Genomic DNA, 24,866 nt, shown 5'->3' on the forward strand with positions numbered 1-24,866 from the left:
GCCTTCCAGAGCGGGGCACACGTGAGGTTTCCACTGTCCATAAAAACCGGTATCTACAAACTATTTCTTAGAAACTGTAATTATTTCAGGGACTGGGGATTCCATTTAAAAAAAAAAACAACAAAAAACGTTTGGAGGGAAAAGCAGAGACAAAAGCAAACTTTTACGTTCTAATAAAAGCCAAAACCTGCAGCTGGGATCTGTGTTTGGAGCCTGAGCCCGGGCAAGGCGCTCCGGCGCTGAGACCGGTGTTGGGGTTTCTGGCATGTGGTGGCCCCTCTGCTCAGAGCACAGCCCCTGCTCCGAGCTGAGCCCGCCCACCCTGGTCTGTGTGGCCTCCTCCCCTACCCCACCCCCAGCATCACCCCTGAGTCTGTCCTTCTTTCCCAGGACCCGGTGACTGTCTGCGTTGTGGTCCGCCGGTCGTCACACAGCGGCGTGGGCCCCGTGCACCCCCTGGTGCTTGGTGAGCCCATCCCGCTTCGTCCTGGGACAGGGGTGCCCCGATTGAGCTTCCGGGGGAGCAGAGGGTCAGCACTGCTCTTTCTTGTTTTCTGCGCTCGCGAGCTGTGTCGTGAACTGGCGTCCATCTCCTGTGCCCGCTGGGCGTCCCCGTGCTGACCTCCCTGTCCCCCTTCTGCAGGTGGTTGCCACAACAGCCATAAGCCGGTCGGCAGCAGCCCGGCCATTGCCATCACCGCCGCCACAGCCATGGTCGCCGTGGACCCTGAGGGGCTCGGGGGCCCGTCTCCCCCCAGCGAGCAGCCCTGCCACTTCCTGACGCTGGCCCCCATCACGATACCCCTGCGGACCGCGCCCTTCTCTGGTAAGTGAGGGCCGTGCTCCCAAAGCCTCTGCGGGCTCCGGGTTCCAGACGCCCCAGCGTGTGCACCGAGGCGGGGACGGTCTGCCCACAGGTGCCCGGCTTACTGCGTCCACTGCTGTGGGGCAGCCTGGCTGGCTCGGGGGCGGGGGTGGGCAGGTTTGGGAGGTCAGAGGGGTTTGCCCATCCTCAGTCTGTACACGTGGACTAGTCCGTTCAGCAAGGTTTTGTTCAGTCTGTCGGGCGTTTTCCTGCCATCAGCCGAGCCTGTGGTTTCTGTTTAGAAATGGCCCCCCCTTACTGACCATTAGGGGCCGGAATGTGGAGAACGAGGCATGGCACCGGGAAGTTGGGAATTTTCTTACGTGGAGCCTGGAGGGAAGGAAGTGAGCCGGATGCTGGTTAGTGTCTCAGCCAAGGCAGTGCGGGAATGCACGCGTCCCATGTGGAACGCTCTGGGCCTGCTCTGAGCACAGGGGCCAGAGGCCTGCCCACAGTGGGACCTGTGTGGAAGCCCACTGAGGATCGTGATCATGGGTGGCCACAGAGGTATCCGAGTCCTAGCACCATGGCCACGCTCCCCTGCAAAGTCCTCAGGGTGGCAGCCAGCAGGGCTGGTGGACTTCCCGGTGTCCTGAGCGATGCCGGGTGGGTTCTGGGGCTCAGGACGGAGGAGGGGGACCCGGGTGCAGGATCGGTGGTGACTCCGTGGTTCACAGGGGTGTCTGTGACCTGTAACCAGCACGTCATGTGTCCCAGCCGTCCTGGCGAACGCACAGTCAGGTCCTTCCTGACATGCAGCAAAAGCCACGTTGATTGGGAATGAACGACCTTTAGAGTAAAGCGCTCACGTTTGGTGGACGAGGAGTGTTCCAACTTTGGTGTCGGCTTTTTCTGCGACCCAGTGGGCCTGGGGCAGAAATTCTGCAGAATTCCAATATGAACTTGACACTGAAATTCCCATGCTGCGGTCAGGGTTGTGGATTGCTCGGCTGCCAGGAACAGGGAACTTGTTGTGTGAGCTCCTGGTGGAGAGAGAAGTAGCCGTGTGGGGTGTGGCTCTGGGAAAGCCCGAAGGGGTCTTCTCGGCACCAGGCCTTTGGCCCCCACGTGCCTCTCCAGGCCTGGTGACTCCCTGGGGTCAGTCGAATGTTACCTTCTCAGGAACTGAATCTCGCGTCCTCCTGGGGTCAGCGCGGCGGCGATCGTGCGTTTAGGGTGGGACCGGGAAAGGAAGGAACCACGTGGACGATCTCTGGTGTGGAACGTAATCTATGTATTTACAGCTGCGTCAGGATTTTGGTTCCAATCCATCGGCTTCATCGGTGTTGATGAAGGAGGACTTAACTGGGTTTTTTCTTCCCAAAAAGTTTATCTTAGGAGAGACGATAATGCCACGCAGCCCAGGGTGTGGGTGTCACGTCCTGCATCCTCTTGGCGGGTTTATAAAAGTGACATGCTAATTAGGCGTCTTTTTGTGATGGCGCTTTATAAAGCTACATAATCAAACTTGTCATTATGTGCGTTCGGGTATAAAAAGACAGGCACGAGCCCTCCTGATGGCCCGGACGCTGTCAGAGAGATGGAGGGGCCGGGCTCAGCGGGCCACTTCTGAAATTGTGTTCATTGTACTGGCTGTGGTCTAGTCGCCTCGAAAACCTCGCTTTACTGTAGAGGCACCTGGTTCAGTGTGACATACAGGCCATTGGCTGGGTGTGGACCAATGACCCCAGCCCGGTGAGTGACCTCTGAGCTCTGTGGCCCATCCCAGGCATCTGTAGTGATGTGGGTGGACCCAGGTGCCCTTGGTCACAGGGCGTCTCTGGACGATGTCACCTCCGAGCAGTGTTTTCCTGGCTCTCTCCTCCTGACCCCAGGGGGAGGCATGTGAGTGAGTGGCCAGGTTCACAGTGAAAACCTTTGTAGAACTCCCCCCCGAGCCCGTTCTGAAAGCCAGGGCTCGAAGGGGACATATTGGGGGAGGGGGGATGGTTTGTCTGCCTGGGCTGCTTTGAACTTGAGCCACAGCCAGTAAATGCGTCCCAGTGAGATGAGGGTGTGAGCCCTCCTGGTGAACGTTCCTGGTAGGGTTCAGGCACCTGCTGTGGAATCCCTGCTGCTTTAAACACAGGTGGACTGGACGCGGAGGGGAGGGGGAAGAGGAGGAGGAGGAGGAGGAGAAGGAGGAAGAGGAGGAGGGAGGAGGAGGGGGAAGAGGAGGAGGAGGAGGAGGGGTAGGAGGAGGAAGAGGAAGAGGGAGGAGGAGGGGGAAGAGGAGGAGGAGGAGGAGGAAGAGGAGGAGGGAGGAGGAGGGGGAAGAGGAGGAGGAGGAGGAGGGGGAAGAGGAGGAAGAGGAAGAGGGAGGAGGAGGGGGAAGAGGAGGAGGAGGAGGAGGAGGAGGGGTAGGAGGAGGAAGAGGAAGAGGGAGGAGGAGGAGCAGGGGGAGGAAACACCCTGTCCAGGGCCAGGTGGGGGCTGGGCAGAGCTAGGACGGGCGTTGTTAGCACAACAGAGTTCGTGGACCCAGAAAACGCAGCTCTCAGTGGAGCTGGCTCCGTATTCAGATGGGTTTGTGTAAAAGCGTGGGAACTTCTGTGTGTCCACAGATGAATAATCCTGCTGGCGCTGAGAAGCTCGTTCCCGTGTGTTGGTTGAATGAGCTTGATAACCTGAGAGGTCCCGCACGGTCTAGTGCTCTGGCTCTGAGCGGGGGCGTATTTGGAAATGGCCAGAGACGTTGTTTGGGGAGGAGGTGTGGGTACCGGGGTCCCTTCCACAGCACCCAGGACAGCCCCTGGTGTCGTGCCCGGAGCGCGAGCAGCGTCTCGGTGGAGAAGACCCGCTGTGTGTTCTAGAATTCCGCTCACGCTGGAAACGGGCCGGGGTGTAGGAGCAGTCTACTCTCACCTGTGGGAGCCAGGGACCCCGTCACCGCAGGGCTGGGAAGGAAACAGGTCGGCACTGGAAACGTCAGCATGAGCGCGTGGTGCGAAAATGATAAGCCTCTGACATGACTCAGGGTTTCGGTGAAGATACGGGTCGAAAGCACTCCGTGACCCGTTCCAGACAAGCTGCGTGTTCCCTGTCAGAGGCTTGCCGGCGCCCGCAGACAGGCTGTTCTTCTAGAAGGACCCGTGCCGTCATGGGTGCCCGCGGGCCTCGTGCTCACCTTGGTCTGTTAACACCTGTCCTCTCGCTGGACGCTGAGTCACCTGCTGGCGGGCTGCGCTGCCTCCCCTGGTCCAGTCTTCCCCGGAACCCTGGGCTGTGTCCACGTGAAGGGTCTGTGTCCTGAGTCCCCCCCGGTTCCTCTCTGGCCTCTCTGTCCACTCTCCGCATTGTCCATCAGTCGGCTGCGTAACCTGTTTGTCTGAGTCACAGAATTTCTGATCCTCGCCGCAGGTCTGCTCCTGAATCAGACATGAGGGCAGAGAGGTGGGCGCAGTGGGGGTTATCTGCAGATGTGGGCTGAGACGGGGGCGCTGGCCCAGGGGACAGTGACAGTCGGGTGCCTGCTCTGCTTTCCTGCCCCTCAGACAGGTGCTGACTGCGCAGTCTTCCTCCTTTCCGACCGTTCCCTGCAAGCCTCAGAGTTTTAGATCCGGGAAGAGACACTTTAGGGGCAAAAACGTGCCTGGCATCCTAGGGGTGTCTTAGTTTATAAGGAGAACGTGATGTGCATCGAGGGGAGAAGGCACCCTTAGCAGGAGGGCTTGTGGCAGAGCACGGATCGCTTTCCAGACCTCGGGGTGAGTCCTCCGGCCTGGGCCGCCACCGTCCGGTCCGCAGCCGTGGCCCAGGTGCAGCTGGGCGCACGCCGTCGGGGGGCGGGTGGTCATGATGCAGCTGCAGTCCTGTGCCCGCCCCTCTGATGACAGAAATGAGAGGACTCTTGTTTGAAGGACAGCGGTCGTTCCTCTTAAACTTTCCTCCCACCGTTTCCGCAAGCGTGCAAGACAAGATGGAGGACCCGGTGTGCGAGGTGCTTCTGGACACTCGTGGAGCAAATGACCATCTGGTGCGACGATGAGGAAGTGCCAGCTGCCCGGGAAGCCGTTCGCCACCTGTGCTCTACTTCCAGGACAGTGGAACGATTTCCTTCGAACATTTTGTCCTGCCGTCGCACAGCTGGGAAGTGCCTGGTGTTTGCTCCCCCCTCTTGGTAACCTCCCTGCAGAGCGACAGAAAGTCCCCTTGCTGGGGTTCCCCGCATGCAGCCTCGCCGTGGCCAACGCCGCCCTGCCGTTCGGGGCTGCAGACCTTCCTCGTTCTCATCCAGGATGTGTCTCCTCCTCCCCTGTCACTAGAACTGTCATGAAACATATCGACATCTCAGAGATTCTCGGAGACTCAGATGCCGTTGCAGCATAATTACTAGCACTCCCAAGTGCCCGAGCCTCAGCCGTGTGTTTTTCGTACAGGGATTGAGCAGCTTTCCCGGGGAGGAAAACACTGGATTTAAACAACCCCAAAATAAAAGAGTTGGTACAGTTTGTCGTCCACAAATGCGCTCTTGTGGAGGAGCCGAGCGACCCTTCGCTGAGCTGACGCCCCCCGCAGGGTGTCAGGTGCAGGGTCTCCATGGTGGAGAGCCCACTGCCGGGGCCCAGTGGGGCGTGGCAGGAGGGTGCCCACCCTCAGCGGGGGTGTCTGTTCTAGCTCGCCCATCCAGAGAGGTCCTCCTCTGCCCGTGGCTGCCAGCCGGGCACCGTTCCTTGCCGACATCCCCGCGGAGTGAACGCGAGCATTCGCCGTGCCCCCCTTGAGCTCATCCGCTCTTGGAGAAGAAAACGGGAAACAAGCCAGGCGCACAGAAGCACGCGTGTGTCAGCGCCGATACACAGACCCCCCGACCCTCCCTCGGAGCCCGAGAAAGCGGGCATTCCTGGCCCCTGATGCTCCCAGGAGCTCAGAGTCCTGGCCACCGGGGACTGTCACCCCCTGGACATGTGCCCGATGTTCCTTCGCTGCTTGAACAACATGCCAGTGACACGTGTCAGCTCTAAACTACACGCTGCCGAGTTTAGGCTTTTCCGAATTTCACATCAGTGTGTCATCGTTCACATGTTCTTCTGTGATTGCCTTTTTTTCTCTAAATGATAGTTTTTTTTATTTTGTTTTGTCTTAATTTTTAAAAATGCCATCTCTGCCGATGCTATTCACTGTCACACAGTCCCGTCCCATTGGCCTATGCCCGTGACTTCACACAGTTCCGGGCACCATGGGGGGCTGTCCTGGCCATTTTCTGACGTCAGCTCAGGGGCCCCCTCCCTCTGGGAGTGCTTTCCTCTCCTGCAGACACGGCTCTGGCCGTTGGGGCCCCTGCTCAGATTAGAAGCCGGGTGTGCCATGACCTCCTGCACCCCGATTTCATCTTCAGCCCGTTTCTCCCTTGAGCGCCAGGCTCACAGGTCCAGCCTCCACTGGACACCTCACACGGGAGGCAGCGTTGGTTCCGACCCGGGGTCCTGCTTACAGAACCAAACTGAAGAATCTGTCTCTCTCGTAATCTTCGAGTGAGCCTTGCTCTCCCCTCGTGCTCCCCGGGTCAGGCTGTTGCACCCCAATCTGCCCGGTTGAAGCCCAACCAGGGCTCTCTCTTGGCTCCCACTTTGGCTAGACCCCTCACCTCCAGCCCACGAGCCCTGTTGTCCCTCCTGGACTCTCCTGTCCACCGTCCTCGCCCGAGCCAGTACCCTCTGCCCACTCCGCCCTGCATATGCCTCTTCCACCCGGGAGCCAGAGCTCACTCCTCAGAAATACGTGTCAGCCCCGGCTTTTCCCTGCTGAGAGCTCCTGGCCACCATCTCCCACTGAGCTTAGAACAAACCCCAAACTGCCCCAGTCTCAGGGAGACGCTCTGTGACCCCAGTCGGGCCTCCCTCATGTCTGGCTCCGCTCTTGTCCTTCCATCATGCTTGAACCCCAAACATGTCACCTCCACAGCTGCCTCAGGGCCTTTGCATGGCCTGCCCTGGACCTTGAAAGCTCTCCTCCCTGTGCTGTCCATGCTGGTGGCCCCTCCGTCATCCAGCCTCAGCTCTCTGAGACCTGCTCATCCATCCTAAGTGCCCGCTGGAATAAACTCATGACCGTTCAGTCACTTTGTAGCAGTTTTCCTCCTCTGGAATTGTCTTTAGTGCCTGTTTCTGCTTATTTTCTCTTCACTGCCCCTCCCCCCCCGCCCGCCCCTGAATGCAGCAACACAGGTGTTTCCTGGAGTGAGGGGGGAAGGGACACAGGCCTGCTCTGACCCCCACCCGCCCAATCTTCACACACAAGGTCACAAAATGGGAACACTCCTTCCGTGCCTACCTGCACACCAGAGGGTGTCTGCGCCGGGTCACCTGCCACAGAGCCCTGCTCCAGACCTCGCTCCCCGGCTCAGGGACGGGGACGTTGAGTTGGGGACCTCAGAGAACAGGCTGCTCTGGGAAGCGCTTCCCATGAAGCCAGTCTCTGCATCCCCGTGAGATTTGAGTGTGACCAGCTGGCCCTGCTACGCTCACACGCCGGCGCACGGGTCCGGTCCCTGTGTGGGACCTGGGGTCATCTTGGGAGGGGACCCGGGGAGTACTGTGAGGAGAGGGGCAGTCAGACGAGAGGACAGAAGGAAGAGGTGTGGCCGCTTGCTGCTTTGGTGGGAAGCCCCAGGGAAGGCTCGGCAGCTGCGCAGCTGTGTGTGTGTGTCCTGTTGCTGTTGTCTCCACACGCTCACGCCAGCCGGGGTGGCTCCTTCCTGGGCCGGGTCCTGTGTGCAGTCCATGATAACAGCACTGTTGAAGACGGTACCCTTGGCCGGGGCCATCGGAGGCGACACGGGTGACCGGGTGACGTCTGTTTAGATGTGGGAGGGGACAAGTGCCCTGTTGTGCCATCTCTGGGGCAGTGGCCCCATGGGCTGCCGGACATCTTCAGGCTCAGCTGCTCTGGTCTCAGGTCCTAACTGAGGCCAATGCTGCAGGGAGGGGGCTGGGCACACAGGGAGGGGCCGGCTGGAGGTGAGGGGCGAAGGGCGAGCCCTGAGTGCAGGCTGGAGGGGCAGAGCCTCCCTAAGCAAGCGAAGCCTGCCTCCCGGGCGGGCGGGCAGGCAGACACGGCGGGTAGGACGGGGACCGGGGCTCCAGGGGGTGCCCCCGAGGCCAGACTGGAGGGGTCCCACTGTTTCAGACCCCGGAGCCCGGAGCCCTGTTCCTTTGAGCTGGATCGAGGGTCCCCCCGCCATCCATCCTTAGAAACGCGCACCCCAGGGACACCTTCCAGGCGTTTTTCTTCTCTTTTCGGGAGTGAGGCTGATGGGCACATTTTTAAAACTTGAGTTAGAATTTCACATGACAAAGCGGATTCACATTAGCCATTTTGCCGTCAATAAGTCGGTGTCACTTAGCAACTGAAGGTGATGCAGTTGACACCACCATCCAGGCCCAGAGCATTCTCACCACCCCAAAGAGAGCCTTACACCCTTGAATCAGCGCCGTCCGCCCCCCCCTCCCCAGTCCCAGGGCAGCCTCTAAGTGCTGCCTGTCCCTATGGTCGCCTGTCCCTGTGGTCGCCTGTCCCTGTGGTCGCCTGTTCGGGGAGCTCCATATACATGCAGTCAGACAGTATGTGACCCTGTGAGTCTGGTGTGTGCAGACCCCAGAGAATAAATTGAATACTCTCTCTCTCTCTTTTCTTTTTTTCTGGAAGATTTTCTGTAAGACGATAACAATCTGTTTTCTTGAAGGGCCGACAGAACTCTCCTCCGACTCTGTTGGGCTTTGTGTTTTTGTTGTTGTTGGAAGATCTTGAAGGGATAAATTAATATTTTTTCTAGCCATGTGACAATTTCAATTTTCTTTTCTTTCTTTTTTTTTGAGTTTTGGAAAACTTTTTTCTTTCTGGACATTTGTCCATTTTTTTTTTTCTAAATTTTCAAACTCGGTGATGTGCAGGTATCAGAGGCCTGCCCGGATTGTTCAACTTCTGTGGCAGCTGGGTGTCTGCTTGCTAGTGAGCGGGTGTTGCTGTGTGACAACCGGCTGCGGCCAGGCGGTGGGGGTGGGTGTTTGTCCTCCCTTCCACCCTTTAGGGCGTGAGAGGAGCCCGAAGGAGCCCCCCTGCCGGGAAAGCACCCAAGGCCACCACTTTCTGCTAGCTGACGGGTGTGGATGGAGCTCCAGAGCTGGGCTGACGGATTGTTTACGTTTTCTTTTATAGTCAGGACAAGGATGATGTTGGGGGTAAAAATAAATGAGGACTGAATGTTACTTTATCACCCAGAGACTCTAACGCTCCCTGAGTCAGCGAGCAGGGCTCTGAGCTGTCTGTTTGTCTGTTCCTTACACACACACACACACACACACACACACACACACTCACCGTCCTTAGGGGCAGCCATGGTTTTAGGGCTAACCCTGGGGATCAGCTCTGGGGAAAGGGGCATCTCAGGTGCTTCCCACACACCCAACGTGGGGTCCTCAGGTTTTTACAGCTGTGTTTCCAGCTCACCTCCCCTTTGCTCCATCCCCCCCTCCCCCCTGCTCCACACCAGCTCTGTGTTTCCAACTCACCTCCCCTTTGCTCCATCCCCCCCCCTCCACTCCAGCTCTGTGTTTCCAGCTCACCTCCCCTTGGCTCCATCCCCCCCCACTCCACACCAGCTCTGTGTTTCCAGCTCCCCTCCCCTTTGCTCCATCCCCCCCCCTCCACACCAGCTCTGTGTTTCCAGCTCACCTCCCCTTGGCTCCATCCCCCCCCACTCCACACCAGCTCTGTGTTTCCAGCTCCCCTCCCCTTTGCTCCATCCCCCCCTCCACTCCAGCTCTGTGTTTCCAGCTCCCCTCCCCTTTGCTCCATCCCCCCCCACTCCACACCAGCTCTGTGTTTCCAGCTCACCTCCCCTTTGCTCCATCCCCCCCCACTCCACACCAGCTCTGTTTCTAGCTCCCCTCCCCTTTGCTCCACACCCCCCTCCACACCAGCTCTGTGTTTCTAGCTCCCCTCCCCTTTGCTCCATCCCCCCCCCCACTCCACACCAGCTCTGTGTTTCCAGCTCCCCTCCCCTTTGCTCCATCCCCCCCCACTCCACACCAGCTCTGTTTCTAGCTCCCCTCCCCTTTGCTCCATCCCCCCCCCCCGTCCACACCAGCTCTGTGTTTCTAGCTCCCCTCCCCTTTGCTCCATCCCTCCCCCCCGTCCACACCAGCTCTGTGTTTCCAGCTCACCTCCCCTTTGCTCCACACCCCCCCTCCACACCAGCTCTGTGTTTCTAGCTCCCCTCCCCTTTGCTCCATACCCCCCCCCGCTCCACACCAGCTCTGTGTTTCCAGCTCCCCTCCCCTTTGCTCCATCCCCCCCCTCCACTCCAGCTCTGTGTTTCCAGCTCCCCTCCCCTTTGCTCCATCCCCCCCCACTCCACACCAGCTCTGTGTTTCTAGCTCACCTCCCCTTTGCTCCATCCCCCCCCCACTCCACACCAGCTCTGTGTTTCTAGCTCACCTCCCCTTTGCTCCATCCCCCCCCACTCCACACCAGCTCTGTGTTTCTAGCTCACCTCCCCTTTGCTCCACACCCCCCCCCCCCGCTCCACACCAGCTCTGTGTTTCTAGCTCACCTCCCCTTTGCTCCACACCCCCCCCGCCGCTCCACACCAGCTCTGTGTTTCCAGCTCCCCTCCCCTTTGCTCCATCCCCCCCCCCCCGCTCCACACCAGCTCTGTGTTTCTAGCTCACCTCCCCTTTGCTCCATCCCCCCCCTCCACCAGCTCTGGAAGTGGGACCCTTTCTGGGAGATACGCACACTAGACCAGAGCCTCTCGGGGGACGGGTTAGAGGGCTTGTCCCTTTCCAGCTGTGATGTCCTGGTGCCCCCGGCAGCTGGGTGTTGTTTTCCTTCCGTTCGGGCACAGAGTTGGCCGGGGAGTAGAGGGAGGAACACGGACACTTAGAAATGCTTCAGGCTGGGGAGTGGACTCTGGGCCCCTCCCTGCGGTGGCTCTGCCAGCTCTGAGTCCCCTGTGGAGGAAGGTCTCTGTGTGCCCGAGGGCCGTGCCCATCTGCGGAGCGGGAGTCCAGTGCTTCCGGGGAGGGTGCCAGCGGGAGCAGTGGACTGCAGCGGCCAACCTCCGACTGCCGGCAAGTGTGGATCGATCTGTGGTCAGCACCACGCACATGGTCACCTCCGCACACTCGTTAAACGTGCTTCCTCGTGTCTGAGCCGGAGTGAGGGGACAGTCTGAGTCCCGCTCGCTCGCCGGAAGCGCGGTGGGGGCCCGAGGGTCTGGTGTCTCCACCCAGAATTCGGAAAGTTCTGTCCGGCTGGGTCAGCAGCTCACGCGGACTCACTCCGTGCACGCGCCCACCTGACCGTGAGGGTGTGACCCGGCGGTGAGCGTGAGTGTGAGGGTCGTGTGACTCGGGCCACACAGGTCACTGGGTGACAGGTGCTGCTGGGGGGGGGGGGCTGCAGGGACATAAATAACTCTGGGAGGCGGATTTGAGGAAGCATCTGTGTCACAGGGGCGTGTCCCAGGCGGACGTCCTGTGGATGTTTAAGGTCATTTAGGGGCGCGAAGCCTGGGCACACAAGGCTGGCCACGCAGATGCCGTTGACCCGCACGCACACGTTTCACACTCGGATGACGGGTGGGCGAGAGCGTGCAGGTGTGGGTTGCCACGGCGCACACAGGAGACATGCACGTGGAGCCCTCACTCTAACGTCGTTAACGGAGAGGACCCCGCACAGGTCAGCCGCTCAGGCTGTTTCGGAAACAGGCACTCGGACGTCCTGGACACGGAACAGTGCCAACGGCTACGTGTGTTTGGACCCAGACAAGGCAGAGCACCTGGTGATGCGGACAGACAGCGCCCTTGGCCCCCACGCTGCCTGCCACAGAGACCCCCCCAGTCCTGGCCTCTCGCTGGGCCCTGGGGCAGCCTGCCCGAGGCCCCTCGCAGCCCTGCCTCCCATGGTCCTCTTCTCACACGGGCCCAGCCTGGGCAGCCTGGGGCCAGCTCCTTACTGGGACACCTGGTTTAACCATTCACCGCAGTGACTGGCCAGCTGCCCTGGGGAAGCTCTGCCCCCAATCAAGGCTGTCGCCCTTGGAAGCTGCTGCAGAAACAGTGTCCCCGAGGCATGTGGCCCTCTGGGCAGGGGCGGGGGGGGGCTGACTTGGAGAGCCGTGCCCCTACCTTTCCCCGGGTGACAGCGCACAGCCAGGAGGAGCGCCCCCCGCCCCCCACAGAGTAATCACTGCAGGCACTTAGCTGAAGCCAATGTAAACCTCTCAGTGTTTTTCCAATTTATTATCTTAAGCCTATTAACAAGCTATGACGGTGGCTGCTTTTTCCAAAAATAATTAATCAGAGACGAAGCCAGAGGATCCCGAGGAGGGGCAGCTTGGCAGGCCTGCCTGGCGGATTAAATGCCGCAATTAGCATCTCTCCCCCGGCCCCCGTCCTCTCGACCCTTTAATTACATTTTGCCGGCGCGCTCTCCAGTATGTGTTGGGAGTCACGGTCCCTGCCCCGCATGCTGGTGGCAGCGACACCCTCAGAGGGCGCGGAGGTCCTGCCAGCCCCTCCGCAGCACAGATGTGCTTCGAGAGGTTCTGATCCTTCCGCGGGGACGGTGCGAGGGAAGCCGGGCTCATTCCAGGCGTGGGCCCCAGGCGTCAGGGACAGCGATGTCACCGCCATGTGGCCCCGTCTTTAGAGCAGGAGCTTGGTTTATTCTGGGCACCCAACAACCAGCCCTGGGTGGGTTCCACTTCACCCCATGCCTGCCAGCAACCCCCCTCCTGGCCCCTGCAGAACCCGCCTCTTCCTGGGGTCACCCCAGCTCCTCCGTGCCGCTGCCCCAAGCCCAGAGTGTCCTGGGCAAGAAGACCTGGCCGCCTCATATGCTCATGAGGAGGGACACGTGCCAGGTCTCTCGTGAGTCTCTCCTGACCCAGGGAAGCGGCACCGACTCCAGCTCCGCGGCCAAAGGGGCCAGCTGGGCTCTTGGGTCCATTCTTCTCTGACTTTGTCTGGAAGGAAAGCGCGTTCAGACTGCGATGTGACTGCAGGGTCTGTGATGTGATCTGGAGGAAGAACTGATTGCTTTGCCCCGACCTGTCAGGGGAGTCCCACCACACCCAGAGCACCCCCGAGCCTGACGTCCTGGCTGTGGCCGGTGGAAGGACCCTGGGCTTGAGCTCACTGCCGTCCACTCTCATGCTAAATTTTAGTTTTACCCCCCCTTCCCCAGCGAGTCTTCGTGACACGGCACTTCAGGTACCTTCCCCCCCACCTCACCGTCTTTGCCGCCTGCCCAGAGCGCCTTCTCCTTCCCAGGGGTCCCCAAACTTTTTACACAGGGGGCCAGTTCACTGTCCCTCAGACCGTTGGAGGGCCGCCACATACAGTGCTCCTCTCACTGACCACCAATGAAAGAGGTGCCCCTTCTGGAAGTGCAGCAGGGGGCCGGATAAATGGCCTCAGGGGGCTGCATGTGGCCCCCGGGCCGTAGTTTGGGGACGCCTGGCTGTAACCCAAGCCACCCGCCCACTTCACATAGTTCGCTGCCTGGGCTGCCCACCCTGACCTCGGATCTCCGTCCTCGTGGGGGTGTCTGAGTCCCCACGGAAGCCCGTGCCAGCGTGCGGGCAACGCGCCTGGCCCTGCGCTCTGGGCACGCCCCCAGCTCTGGGCTCTCCCCTTTGCACATTGGTATCTATTCATGTGCCTGCACACGTGGGGACAGTCGGCCAAGGTGAGGAACCACGACTCCCGCTGCACCCTGGCGGCCGGGAACCCATTCCAGAGGCAGCCTCTCTAACGGCTGCTACTTTTATGGGTTGTTTTTTTTTTTGAAACTTATTACACTTATTTTATTTGACTTTAACTTTTTTATTAACGTATCGTAGGCACACAATATCATATTAGTTTCCAGAGCACACCACAGGGAATTCCACACGATGTACCTTATGATGTGATCACGGATACATGCACAACAAAAGCAAAACCGGAAACTGGACCACTTCCCTACATTACACACAAAAACAAACTCAAAGTGGGTGGCAGATGTCGACGTCGGACCCAGAACCATAAAACCCCTAGAAGAAGACATGGCCGGCGACCGCTGCTGTTGGTCTCAGCAATATCTTTACGGTCAGGCCTCCTTGGGCCAGAGCAACAACAGCAGAGGTAAACAAACAGGACCACAGTCAACTGATAATCTTCCACTTCCATGTTTCGTATTTTTGCCGATTTTCTGTCCCTTTCTGACCAGACTGTTGGTACCTTTATTGCCTTTGACCTGTCGCTTTCGGACAACGGCCCAGACGTCGTAGGAAAGAGGGATCTTATTGCTGGTTGTTTGCTGCAGTGTCACGGAGATGTCAGCTCTCACTGACTAACAAGCCGTCCTGACGTGTGGTGGTTCTTCCGGACGACCACCTGCTCCTCTCCGGAGTCTGTGGACCAGCAGCTCCGGCTGGGCTCAGGGCAGTGGCTCTCCTGCTGGTATCAAGCTCTCACAGCCGTTGTGGGTTTCCTACGTGTTAAATTCGGCACAGGACACACCCGCGGGCGCTGCGGAGATGTGCCTTTTAATCCAGTGACAGCAAGTGGGGGGGTGGTCGGCATCTGTGGAATTGCGCCCCAACAATTTTTAGAGGCCTTTTGGTCTAGCTGCTGAACAGCGCCCCGAACCTTCCAGAGGTCTCAGCATGGTGTTTTAGGGTGACAGCGGTCATTCAGGTTTGGCCCTGGCTGCGTTTTGCTCTGAGAATCACTCCCCACCTGGGGCACCTGGGCACTGGAAACGGGGTTCTTTCTCCAGCTCGGCAGGTCTTGGGCCCTCTCGGTGCTGCTGGCAAACCTGTTTCTGGTCTCGCTGCCCTGGCTCTGCTCATGTCCCGGCAGACGCGGAGGGCAGTGGCTGATTGACACTTGCAATCTTGTCTGGAGTCATCTTCTGAGGTCTCCAGGTGGCTGAGTATTTCCCCGTCTTCCGCGTCACATGGGAAGACACTGCGCACAGTGGGTCTGTTCGCCCACTTTCTCCTGTCCTCATGGCTTTTCCACCTCTGTGAGCAGATCCTCCCGTTTTCTGGCACCCACTTCCCACCCGGCCCCCAGGGGACTCCCATACTTCCTGCTTCCTGCCCGGTCCCCAGGGGACTCCCCACACTTCCCACCTGGTTCCTAGGGGGCTCCCACACTTCCTGCCCGGTTCCCAGGGAACTCCCACGCTTCCTGCCTGGTCCCCAGGGAACTCTCACGCTTCCTGCCTGGTCCCCAGGGAACTCCCACGCTTCCTGCCTGGTCCCCAGGGAACTCCCACGCTTCCTGCCCGGTCCCCAGGGAACTCCCACGCTTCCTGCCCTGTTCCCAGGGAACTCTCACGCTTCCTGCCCGGTCCCCAGGGAACTCCCACGCTTCCTTCCCGGTCCCCAGGGGACTCCCGCGCTTCTTGTCCGGTCCCCAAGGGACTCCCACACTTCCTGCCCAGTCCCCAGGGGACCCCCACACTTCCTGCTTCCTGCCCGGTCCCCAGGGGACTCCCCACACTTCCTGCTTCCTGCCCGGTCCCCAGGGGACTTCCTGCTTCCTGCCCGGTTCCTAGGGGACTCCCACACTTCTTGGCCTTTGGCTTGGGCAGCACTTTCTGTGCCAGTTGCTGTGCCAGTCACCTGTGGCTGCAGGCGGTCACCACAGTACCGACCTCCCAGTGCCCAGAGCTGGCCCTTGGGGCTAGGCGTGGCTGGCGTTCCTCTGCCCCTTCACCTCGCTGTCAGCGGTCAGTCTCCCCCAGGGCTGGCTGAGGCCGGTGCCACAGGCCTGACAGTGGTGACTGGCCCTGTGCTCTCCTCTCTGTGTCCACACGGAGATCACAGGGGTCTAGGAGCAAGACGGAGGACAAGCCCAGGGTCAAGCCTGGGCTCATCATGTGCTTACACAATCCCCCACAAAGGTATTGATACCCTTTTAGGTGTTTTAAGTTAACTATTCTTTAAATAAAACACTTAGAACTTTCCTTTTTGCATAAAATGGCGGGTTTCTTTCCTAAAGTGGTGTCTTTTCTTCATAACCTGAGGATGTGAACATCCTGATTCCGGCTCAAGGTCTGAGTCCCTCCCCCACACCCCCTCCACTCCCCCACCCCCCTCCACTTCCCCCCAGCCCCCCCAGCCCCCATCCACTGCGTTTGTGCCTCGTCAAGAGTGTCAGGAATCATATTCTGTCCCCAGGCACTGCCAAGAGGTGTTGGCTTTGTTCCTAGGCTGGCTCTCCCGGTGGAGAGGTGGGTAAACACATGAACAAGTTTTCAGTGTTAAAATTAATACAGAAAAGGTGCTATTCACACGAACAAGATCCGGTCCCACAAGCGTCCCCAGCCTGGGACAAGACTCTGGTGTCCAAGTCCAGTGGACACGTCAACTCAGCTCTGGTTGTTCACGGTCCCCGTTGCCGAGGCCACGGTGCTGAGCGCTTGCATATGGCCAGCCTGTTCTTCAGACCCCTCCCTGCACCTTTCTGTCTGTCCTCCCCCCACCCTCCTGCCTCAAAGCTCCTGTCACCCCGAGTCTGTCCCCCCGGTGGTGCCTGCAGCGGCAGTGTGGCCGTCTGGGGCTCCTCCCAGCCTCTGTCTCCGAGCCCCTCCCAGCCCCTCCCAGCCCCTCCCAGCCTCTGTCTCCGAGCCCCTCCCAGCCCCTCCCAGCCGCCAGCCACACTTTCCGGGGGCGTGCCCTGCAGTGATGTCCCAATAAAAGAAATTTCCAATTCCTTTGGTGTTTAAAATTCTCATTTGCCTTTGGTCTTGATGGATAGGTTGTCAAGTTACACAACAGGCGCTTGAATTGTTTTTCTCTCGAGAAATGGCTTTCCCAGTCCTCTAACATCGGACCCGCGCTCGGGAAGACGCGTTCCTGTTCCCGGTAGCTCGCAGGTGGCCTGCGTTTCCTTTTTTGGGAAAATACTGTGGTAATTGTACCCCTTGTCTCTTTGATCTACAGTGACTTTATTTTTTTCTAATAGAATCTACACATTTAAAAATGTTAATTCTGTGGAAAATTCTGTGGTCCTCTCAATACAAAAACTTACGTTTTTATGCTGCTGGGAAAGTCTCTTCTGTTTACACACATACACGTGTGTGCTGTTCATATAGATCATAGATGGTATTTTATAGTGTGCTACATGATACATGACAACATGTACTCTGTGTAGGATAAAATATCTGCAGTATGATAGGAGTATCTTCTCACATAGTCCATGTTCACACAGATGTTGACATCTGTAACACATGTTACAGTATTATGCTGTCCCCTCCCCCACCTGCATGTGCTCTGCTTCTGGGGTCCCATCAGCAGGCCGCCATCTTCTCTTCTTGTTTTATCTCATATTTTGTAACCCTTTGACTTCTTTGCCCACATCCTGAGAGGCCACTTTACCTGTTTGCAAAAGGCATTGACTTCAGAAGGCGCTCCCGCCCTCTGAGCCTGTCTGCGCGCTCCCCGCCCTCTGAGCCTGTCTGCGCGCTCCCCGCCGCCCTCAGCTCTCCTGCGGCGCGCGGGGCATCTGCTCACCTCCAGACCACCTCCAGATGCAGGCGTTTGTCCTGTTCCATTTCACTTCTCTTCGGGGCTCTGGCCCAGTGGCCCCCGCTTCTCAGGGGTGCCTCTCTGATCGGCGAGTCTGTCTCTCCTGCTGCCAGGTCTCTCGTCTTTGCTTTGCATGGGGGCTGCCCTTCCTGGGTGAGGAGAGGACGGTGCGTGGGTGGGTCTCCCCTGCTCGGACTGGGCGGCCGTGGGCGTGGCTGTGTTTCGACGTCTCGTCCTTGTCATCGAGGGGCTGTGGTTCTGTCCGCCCTGGCACCTCCTCACCAGCGGTCCTCTGCCGCTTAGCTTCCGGAAACCTGTGGGGTGCTCTCACCTGTTACAGACTTCGCCCCCCCCTCCCCTTGTTTCTGCACCTGTTGTTCTTCTGTGTTTGTTACAGGAGGGGCCTCAGAAGGGACAGGCAGCAAGCAGAGGTGCCGTCCCCACAGCCTCAAGGAGTCTGACGGTGCGCTGTGCTCTGGGATGTGAGATTAACGTCCTGCCTGCGAGACTAAACTCCACCCGGGTGGGGGGCTGTGCTCCTTGTCACTTCACTGTGGACCAGGCAAGCCTCAGGGACAGACGTTCATTCTTTCTTTCGTTTGTTCGTCAGGTGCTTCCCTGGTGCCTGGATTGCCAGTTTAGAAGGAGGCAGCGGCAGACCCTGCTCTCTGGAAGCTCACTGGTAATGCCAATAACCCAGCCCCACAGTGAGGACCCTGGGGGGGGGGGGTCCTAAAGCTGCTGCTTCCAGGGGTAAGACACAGGTGTCTGGTCACGTTGCCTAGGCACAGTCCCCGGAGGTCCGAGGCGTGACTGCCGAGCCCAGCTCCGTGCACGCCTCCTGCCCAGAGCTGGCGTGACAGGGACTGCGTCAGGCTGGCAACGTGTCCCCAGAACAAGGCCTGGCTTCTGCACGTGGACCTGAAGACACGGGCCTGCTGAGGTTTCTCTGGGCTCCCGGGCAGGTGCTCCTAGGTCCAGGGCCGCGTCCCATCCCAGGGACAGGGCAGGGAGAGTGGTCAGGATGAGGGCTCACTCCCCCGAGCCCTGGTTCCCTATTTCCTGACACCCCTTAACCGTGCCTGCCTGTCTGGTCAGGAGTGCCATGCTCTGAGTTCTGGGAAGTTTCAGGAAGACCCCGTCTCCTTCTAAGGGTGACGAAGAGCCCGGGAGGGTTGTGTACTCTGACCCGAGGCTGGCGTGGCCGCTGCAGACGTGGACGAGGACACGGCCCTCAGGGTGCTGGAGCTGGGCGGAAGGTTAAGCGGCGAGATTTCTGAGACTGTTTCTCCCCCGTGCGGGCAGGTGCTGCTGGGGTTGTGCTGGCCGTCCCGTGACCCGGGCAGGTGCAGCCGGGGTTGTGCCGGCCATCCCGTGACCCGGGCAGGTGCAGTTGGGGTTGTGCCGGCCGTCCCGTGACCCGGGCAGGTGCTGCCGGGGTTGTGCCGGCCGTCCCGTGACCCGGGCAGGTGCAGTTGGGGTTGTGCCGGCCGTCCCGTGACCCGGGCAGGTGCAGTTGGGGTTGTGCTGGCCGTCCCGTGACCCGGGCAGGTGCAGTTGGGGTTGTGCCGGCCGTCCCGTGACCTGGGCAGGTGCAGTTGGGGTTGTGCCGGCCGTCCCGTGACCCGGGCAGGTGCAGTTGGGGTTGTGCCGGCCGTCCCGTGACCCGGGCAGGTGCTGCCGGGGTTGTGCCGGCCGTCCCGTGACCCGGGCAGGTGCTGCCGGGGTTGTGCCGGCCGTCCCGTGACCCGGGCAGGTGCAGCCGGGGTTGTGTCGGCCGTCCCGTGACCCGGGCAGGTGCTGCCGGGGTTGTGCCGGCCGTCCCGTGACCCGGGCAGGTGCAGCCGGGGTTGTGCCGGCCGTCCCGTGACCCGGGCAGGTGCAGCCGGGGTTGTGCCGGCCGTCCCGTGACCCGGGCAGGTGCAGCCGGGGTTGTGCCGGCCGTCCCGTAACCCGGGCAGGTGCTGCTTGCCCACCCTCCCCTCACCTCCGTGTCTGCGCGGGCGCGCAGCAGAGCAGGCACGTCTGGGCATCCCTGCAAATACACGTTGCCACATGGGGTGTTTGCAGAAGATGTCCGATTATCACCCAACTTATTTCCATTCTTTAACCACTTGTCCAAATCGGCAAAAGGCTTTCTTTCAAGATAATAAATAAGTAAATAGATAACAGGGGAACATATTCATCGTTCGATATGCCTTTATGCTCAGGAGATGAGTTTGTATGCTGACATTTAATTCTCATTTTCATTCTGGGCGTCGCGCAAACGCCTCTTTGTCCAGCCTGGACTATCTGCAGATCTCCGGTTCCTGTATCAGCCTGTGGTTTATTGCTGTTATTTATTTGCTCGTGACCAATAGAGGCTGCATTTGAGGGGAGGCGTGAAATGATATTTCCAAGGCAGCTGCAGATAGGACTTGTGTTCCGGGTGAGAGGGACAGGCTGTGCCCTGCGCTTGGCTCTGGGCTCCACTCTGTCCAGCTTCCCGAGATGTGCAGCCCCCCCCCCCCCGTGGCCGGGCCTTTGGGAAGGGCACTCTGCTTGGTGGCAGCAGATGAGTCAGTGCACATGCCACATGGGGCGCTAGCTGTTGTGGGCACGTGTGCTTGCTGTGTGAGTTTTGCCAGGACACCCCCGTGACCAGGAGAGATGGCTCCCACCTGCCCGCACGCTGGCTCCCAGGACTGCCCGGGGGAGGGCTACGGGCACTGCGGTGCTGAGCCAGAGCTGCCAGCCAGGCCTCTGTCCCTTCACCCCAGTCCTCCTGGTGGCAAGAGGGCTGGGCAGTTGGGGGCAGCGGCCAGGGCTGTTTCCTGAGGTTGTGCCGTGGGCAGACTTGAAGGGCCAGGCTGACTCGGGTCCTGCGGGCTGTGGTGGGAGAGGGTGTTGTGGCTGGGAGGGTGCCAGAAAATTGGAAAATCTTGACGTGACTAATGGCGCCTTGACTTTTCAAAATGCAAAGGAGCATTTTGATTAAAATGAAGCAATTTCCCATACCCTGCCTGAATTAGGAAAGCCCTGAATTAAGGCTTTGGGGGTGGAGGGTTGTACACAATATTCTGGCTCCAAAATCAACCAAATACACACAGAAAGAGCACAGGGTAAACACAGCTCAAGCCCCCCGATAGGAGGGAGCGCACCCTTGTTCGGAGGCGTTCTCGGGGGGGAGCCCCGTCCACCTGCAGGGAAGATGCAAGAGAAAAGCCTTTTGACCAGGTGAACTACAGAAGTGACATTTTTCTACCCAGCTGACTCTTTGACCAGCTTCCCGAGCGCAGGGGTGCAGGTGGCTCCTCCAGTCACGGGAAGCGGTGCCCTCACACACCTGGGCCACCCGGTGTCCTCAGCCAGGTTCTTCTCCAGACCTGCATAAAAGGCGCTGACATTTTAATTTTTAATTTTTTTATTGTGGCAAAGGAACTCCACGAAACTGCCCTCACCACCCAACCCTGTACAGGCTTGAAGGCTGTGAAGAGTTTCTGTCCTCGGGTCTTTGGAAACCTGAGGGCGTGGTGGCAAAGGGGTCAGCAGAGAATGGGAGGCAGGGCTGCGGAGGGTTCACCAGGATGCCTTCACTGCAAACGGACCGGGACTCTGCAGAGTTTGGGGCAGACACGGGCGGTGAGATGTCTTCTGGTTGGTTACAAAGGGTCACTGGCTGCTAAGAATCAGCCTTTGGGGTAGACAGTCGTTGGATCAGGTGTCATGCGATGACATTTGAAGAACCGTGGGTCGATTCATGTCCAACAAATGGATTGGGTGAAGTTGATCCGCAGTAGCCTGTGGGGACACACAGACGCTTTCACTTCTGCGCTGTGGACCTTTCTGCTCAGAGTAGAGGCTCCTGGGGGCTGGTTGTTAAGGACACAGAGGCACCTCTTAGCGTCCGCACTCCGGGGTGGTCAGCTCAGGTTTCGGCTCCCCTTGGGTCATCCTGTCTTCAAGCCAGGAACCACCACTTCCTCAAAGCGTCCCCCAGAAAACGTTTTCACTCTGCTCCAAGGTTTCGTATTTCATTGCACTGTTTTCACAACTTGGGTGCCGAGCAGCCGGTGATAAATGGCAAGAAATACAGGTGTCATTCACAAAGTTGCATTAGGAAAATGAGCGTATTCTACTACGGGGTGTCCTTCCAACAGCCCGCGCCAAAGGCGCGCGGCGTCTCAGGTGCAATGCCGCGGGGTTAACAGGAGCAATCACAACAAAAACATTGGTTATTTGCTTCTGACAATTTTTAAGAAAGAAAGCAATCTCTTGAAAGTCTAATGGAAACTGAAACAACAGACTCTCTTTTTAGTGCAGCATATATTTGATGATTTTGAAATGGATGTTTTAATGTAGCGTTAAAACGGGTTATAAAATTACATATAAAAACAGTGCTAACTAGAGAAAAATACCTGGACAGAAAAGGACCGGTAAACGTAGAAGGAGAAAGAAGTCACCGAAAAGACGGAGACCCTTGAATGAATGATCTACATTGTGTGTGTGTGTGTACATGCACCTATGGATACATGTGCATAAACATACAACATACATATGAACACTAACTCATTTTAGAACAACACAATGCTTATGAATAAAGGGACGCAGGGAGAAGAAAAACCCATGAATTAATAAAAAATACAAAATGAGTGTAACTTTGTTACAAATCAAAGACTGAATTATAACAGTGAGACCTCAATATATTACAGTGTGATCTTGCCCTCCTCCCTCCCTCCTGCTACATTGTGTCACATTGTATCACCTTGCATTAAAGAGACTGACAGACCCTGTGATTAGCAGGATGGAGCGTCTCATCCATGAATATCCTCTGACCAACCATCCTCCTTAGGAGAATTTAGTCTTAGGATACATGAAATTCACTCGGGGTTAGAGCGATGTGATACTTAAAAAATTAGCAGTGACTTACACTTCCAATAGTATCATAGATAAGTTATTCTTAACAAATTAGCAGTGACTTCCACTTCCAGTAGAATCATAGGTAAATTATTCTTTGCCATCACTCCTCTATGTAGCCTATTTCAAGCACTATTTTGCAAAGACTATAGCGCACGGTGAGCTGCTGACCACATCTTGTGTCTCAGAGGCAGAGATGAGGAGGGTGAGGAGATGTTCATAGAGGGGTCTTGCTCCCGGCCTTCTATCTCTGGGAGTTGAGAGGTGTCTATGTGACACACTTGTGGGGGAGGGAGGACTAAGGGTGGAGGCAACTTTCAGGCAGCTCCTGGCGGGGGGCTGTCCACACACAGACTCCTGAGGAGCCCACGCTGATGAGACACACTAGCTCTGCCTGTGGCGATTTCTCTACACACTGCGGTTTTAAGAAAGATAGAACAACACCTCTTTTAACACCATTTTCGGGATTTCTCAACATCTCTTGCTCACTTGTGTGTGAACCAAAGTGGGCCAGGGACCAAAGCACATGAGAGCCATGTGGTGATGTGGGCAGTCATTCCTCAAGGCGTCCTCTGTGAGGTGCCCTCTGCAGGGGTGTAGCCGCCCGATCTCCCTGCAGTGCCCTGTACCCAGCGGCAGAGCCTGGGCGGCAGGCACAGCGAGTGTCCGGAGCCGTCCACCTCAGGTCAGCTGGGAGTCGCTCGCTGTGGACGGGCGTCTCCCAGTCAGTGGGGGGGGGGGCTGGTGGCCGCAGGGCTTGGATGGCTCCCGGTGGGATGACTGGTCACTTTCCTGGCTCCGCAGACCCCTCACCCTTTGCCCAGCCCACCGGATGTGTTCGGGGGATGGTAAAGGTGTGAGAGGGAGCAGGCCCACAGCCCCCGGCTTCAAGCCATCGCCCTGAGTCGTGTTGGAGAGTCAGGGGCGCAGGTGAGTGTCCCAGGGGCATGTTGGCACACGGGCGTGCACTTGAGTGCCAAGACCTTTCTCAAAGACCTCGATGTTCTGTGTGAAGGTATTTCGCTTCCTCCCCAATCCTTCTGTTTGGAAAGAAATAAAGAAATCTGAATGGAATTCTGAAGGAAGACTTAGCTCCGCAGGCTCTGACCCCAAGCGTGTGTCGGACTGGAGGAGTATGGCCCCCAGGTCACGCCAGCCAGGTGACAGCCTGTAACCTAAAGGTACACCAGGAGAAGGGACTCGCAGGTCACTGAGTGGCACCTTTGCCAGATGCTGGGCCTCTGGGAACAGCACAGACGAATAGCTTGGGATGTTACACCCATGCTTGGGGGACTAGGAAGGAGAGTTGTGGCCTGAACGAGAAGGAGAGAGTCAAAATCAGGGGCCGGGAGACCGACCGACCGACCGACAGACAGACAGATGGGGACGGCCTGGTGATGGCAAAGGCAGGAACTGACAGGACTTAGAGCCTGAAATACTAATGAGCCAGCAGAGTCTCTAGCACGCAGCTCCCGACTGCTGCTGGGTATTGACTTCAAAGGCAGTGGTGCTCCACAAAAATTTAAATGCCAGACAGGCGCCAGGAGAAGAGTTTCCCTTTTCCGTTTGAAAATGAGACAGAAGGAACTTTACTCGTTAAGTGATCGATATTTGAATGAATGACTGGAGTAATCTTTTCATACTAATCACAAGGCATAACTCAGTCCTTTTTCTCTCGTCAGTAACCCATTTATCTCGCTGGTCTGCAGGAGCCGGGACAGTGAGACAGCCGGCCGAACTGACAGGGAACCGTCAGCTGGTCTGGGGGCTGGACTGCGCTGGGGGCCAGTTCAGTGAAAGCCGCTGGTGTCTGGGACTGTGGAGGGTTCCGTTTCTCCCCTCTGAGCCGCGTCAGGGTGATCCCGGGAGGTGCCGGCCGCCTCAGGCTGTGTGTGTGTGTGTGTGTGTGTGTGTGTGTGTGTGTGTGTGTTTGGGGTCACCCTCCTGCTCACGCCCGGATGACAGAAAAGCCGAAGCTGGCCCTGGGACACGGCACAGCCTGAGGCCACACCCCGGGGCCCCTAGGTGCATGCTGAGATTCTAGTTTGCAGCTGCGAGCCCTGGAGGATGAGGAATGGTGGTGTCTTTCTCAAGATGTAGAGATGGGAGTCCCCTCTGGGCTGGGCACTGGGCTGGGCTTCCACCAGCCGTTGCATGTCCAACCTTGGTGGACAGTCCAGGAAAGCTTCCTTCCCATGGTGCCCAGGGGCCCCACCCACAGAAAGTACTGGAGAGCGGCATCTGAACTGGGTATTGGTCTCTCCTGAGGCCTGAGGACAGAGGGCCATTGCTGTTGTGAGGAAGCCAGAGGCCAGGAGCGCACCTGACAGAGCAGGCCAGCACCAGGGACAGAGGGAGAGATGCATCGTGCTGCCCAGAGTCCACCTGGTCAGGTGCCCCAGGAGTGAGCCCCATGCTGGGAGCTGGCTGAGAGCCCTCTGGCCTGAGAACCTCCCACGGTCAGGTCTTTGTTTTGCTGCTGTGCTTTGACTCCGAAGCAGGAAACCTCAGTTCCTCCCAGTCTGATACAAACATTAAAGCAACGTTGTATCTGTCTACCTTCCCCTAGCAAGGGTT

At 58.3% G+C, this 24,866-nt stretch overlaps 1 protein-coding gene across 1 annotated transcript in view; it reads left to right on the top strand.

The window, feature by feature from the left end:
* Positions 1-24,866, top strand: part of TCERG1L (transcription elongation regulator 1 like) — a 110,275-nt gene that overhangs the window by 19,343 nt on the left and 66,066 nt on the right. The window contains exon 4 of the mRNA XM_066355177.1: positions 644-826. Within this exon, the coding sequence (XP_066211274.1) occupies positions 644-826 (183 nt within the window). The remainder of the gene's footprint in view (positions 1-643; positions 827-24,866) is intronic.

This window comes from Saccopteryx leptura, chromosome 13 (genome assembly GCF_036850995.1).
Source record: "Saccopteryx leptura isolate mSacLep1 chromosome 13, mSacLep1_pri_phased_curated, whole genome shotgun sequence".
Classification (NCBI taxonomy): Eukaryota; Metazoa; Chordata; class Mammalia; order Chiroptera; family Emballonuridae; genus Saccopteryx; species Saccopteryx leptura.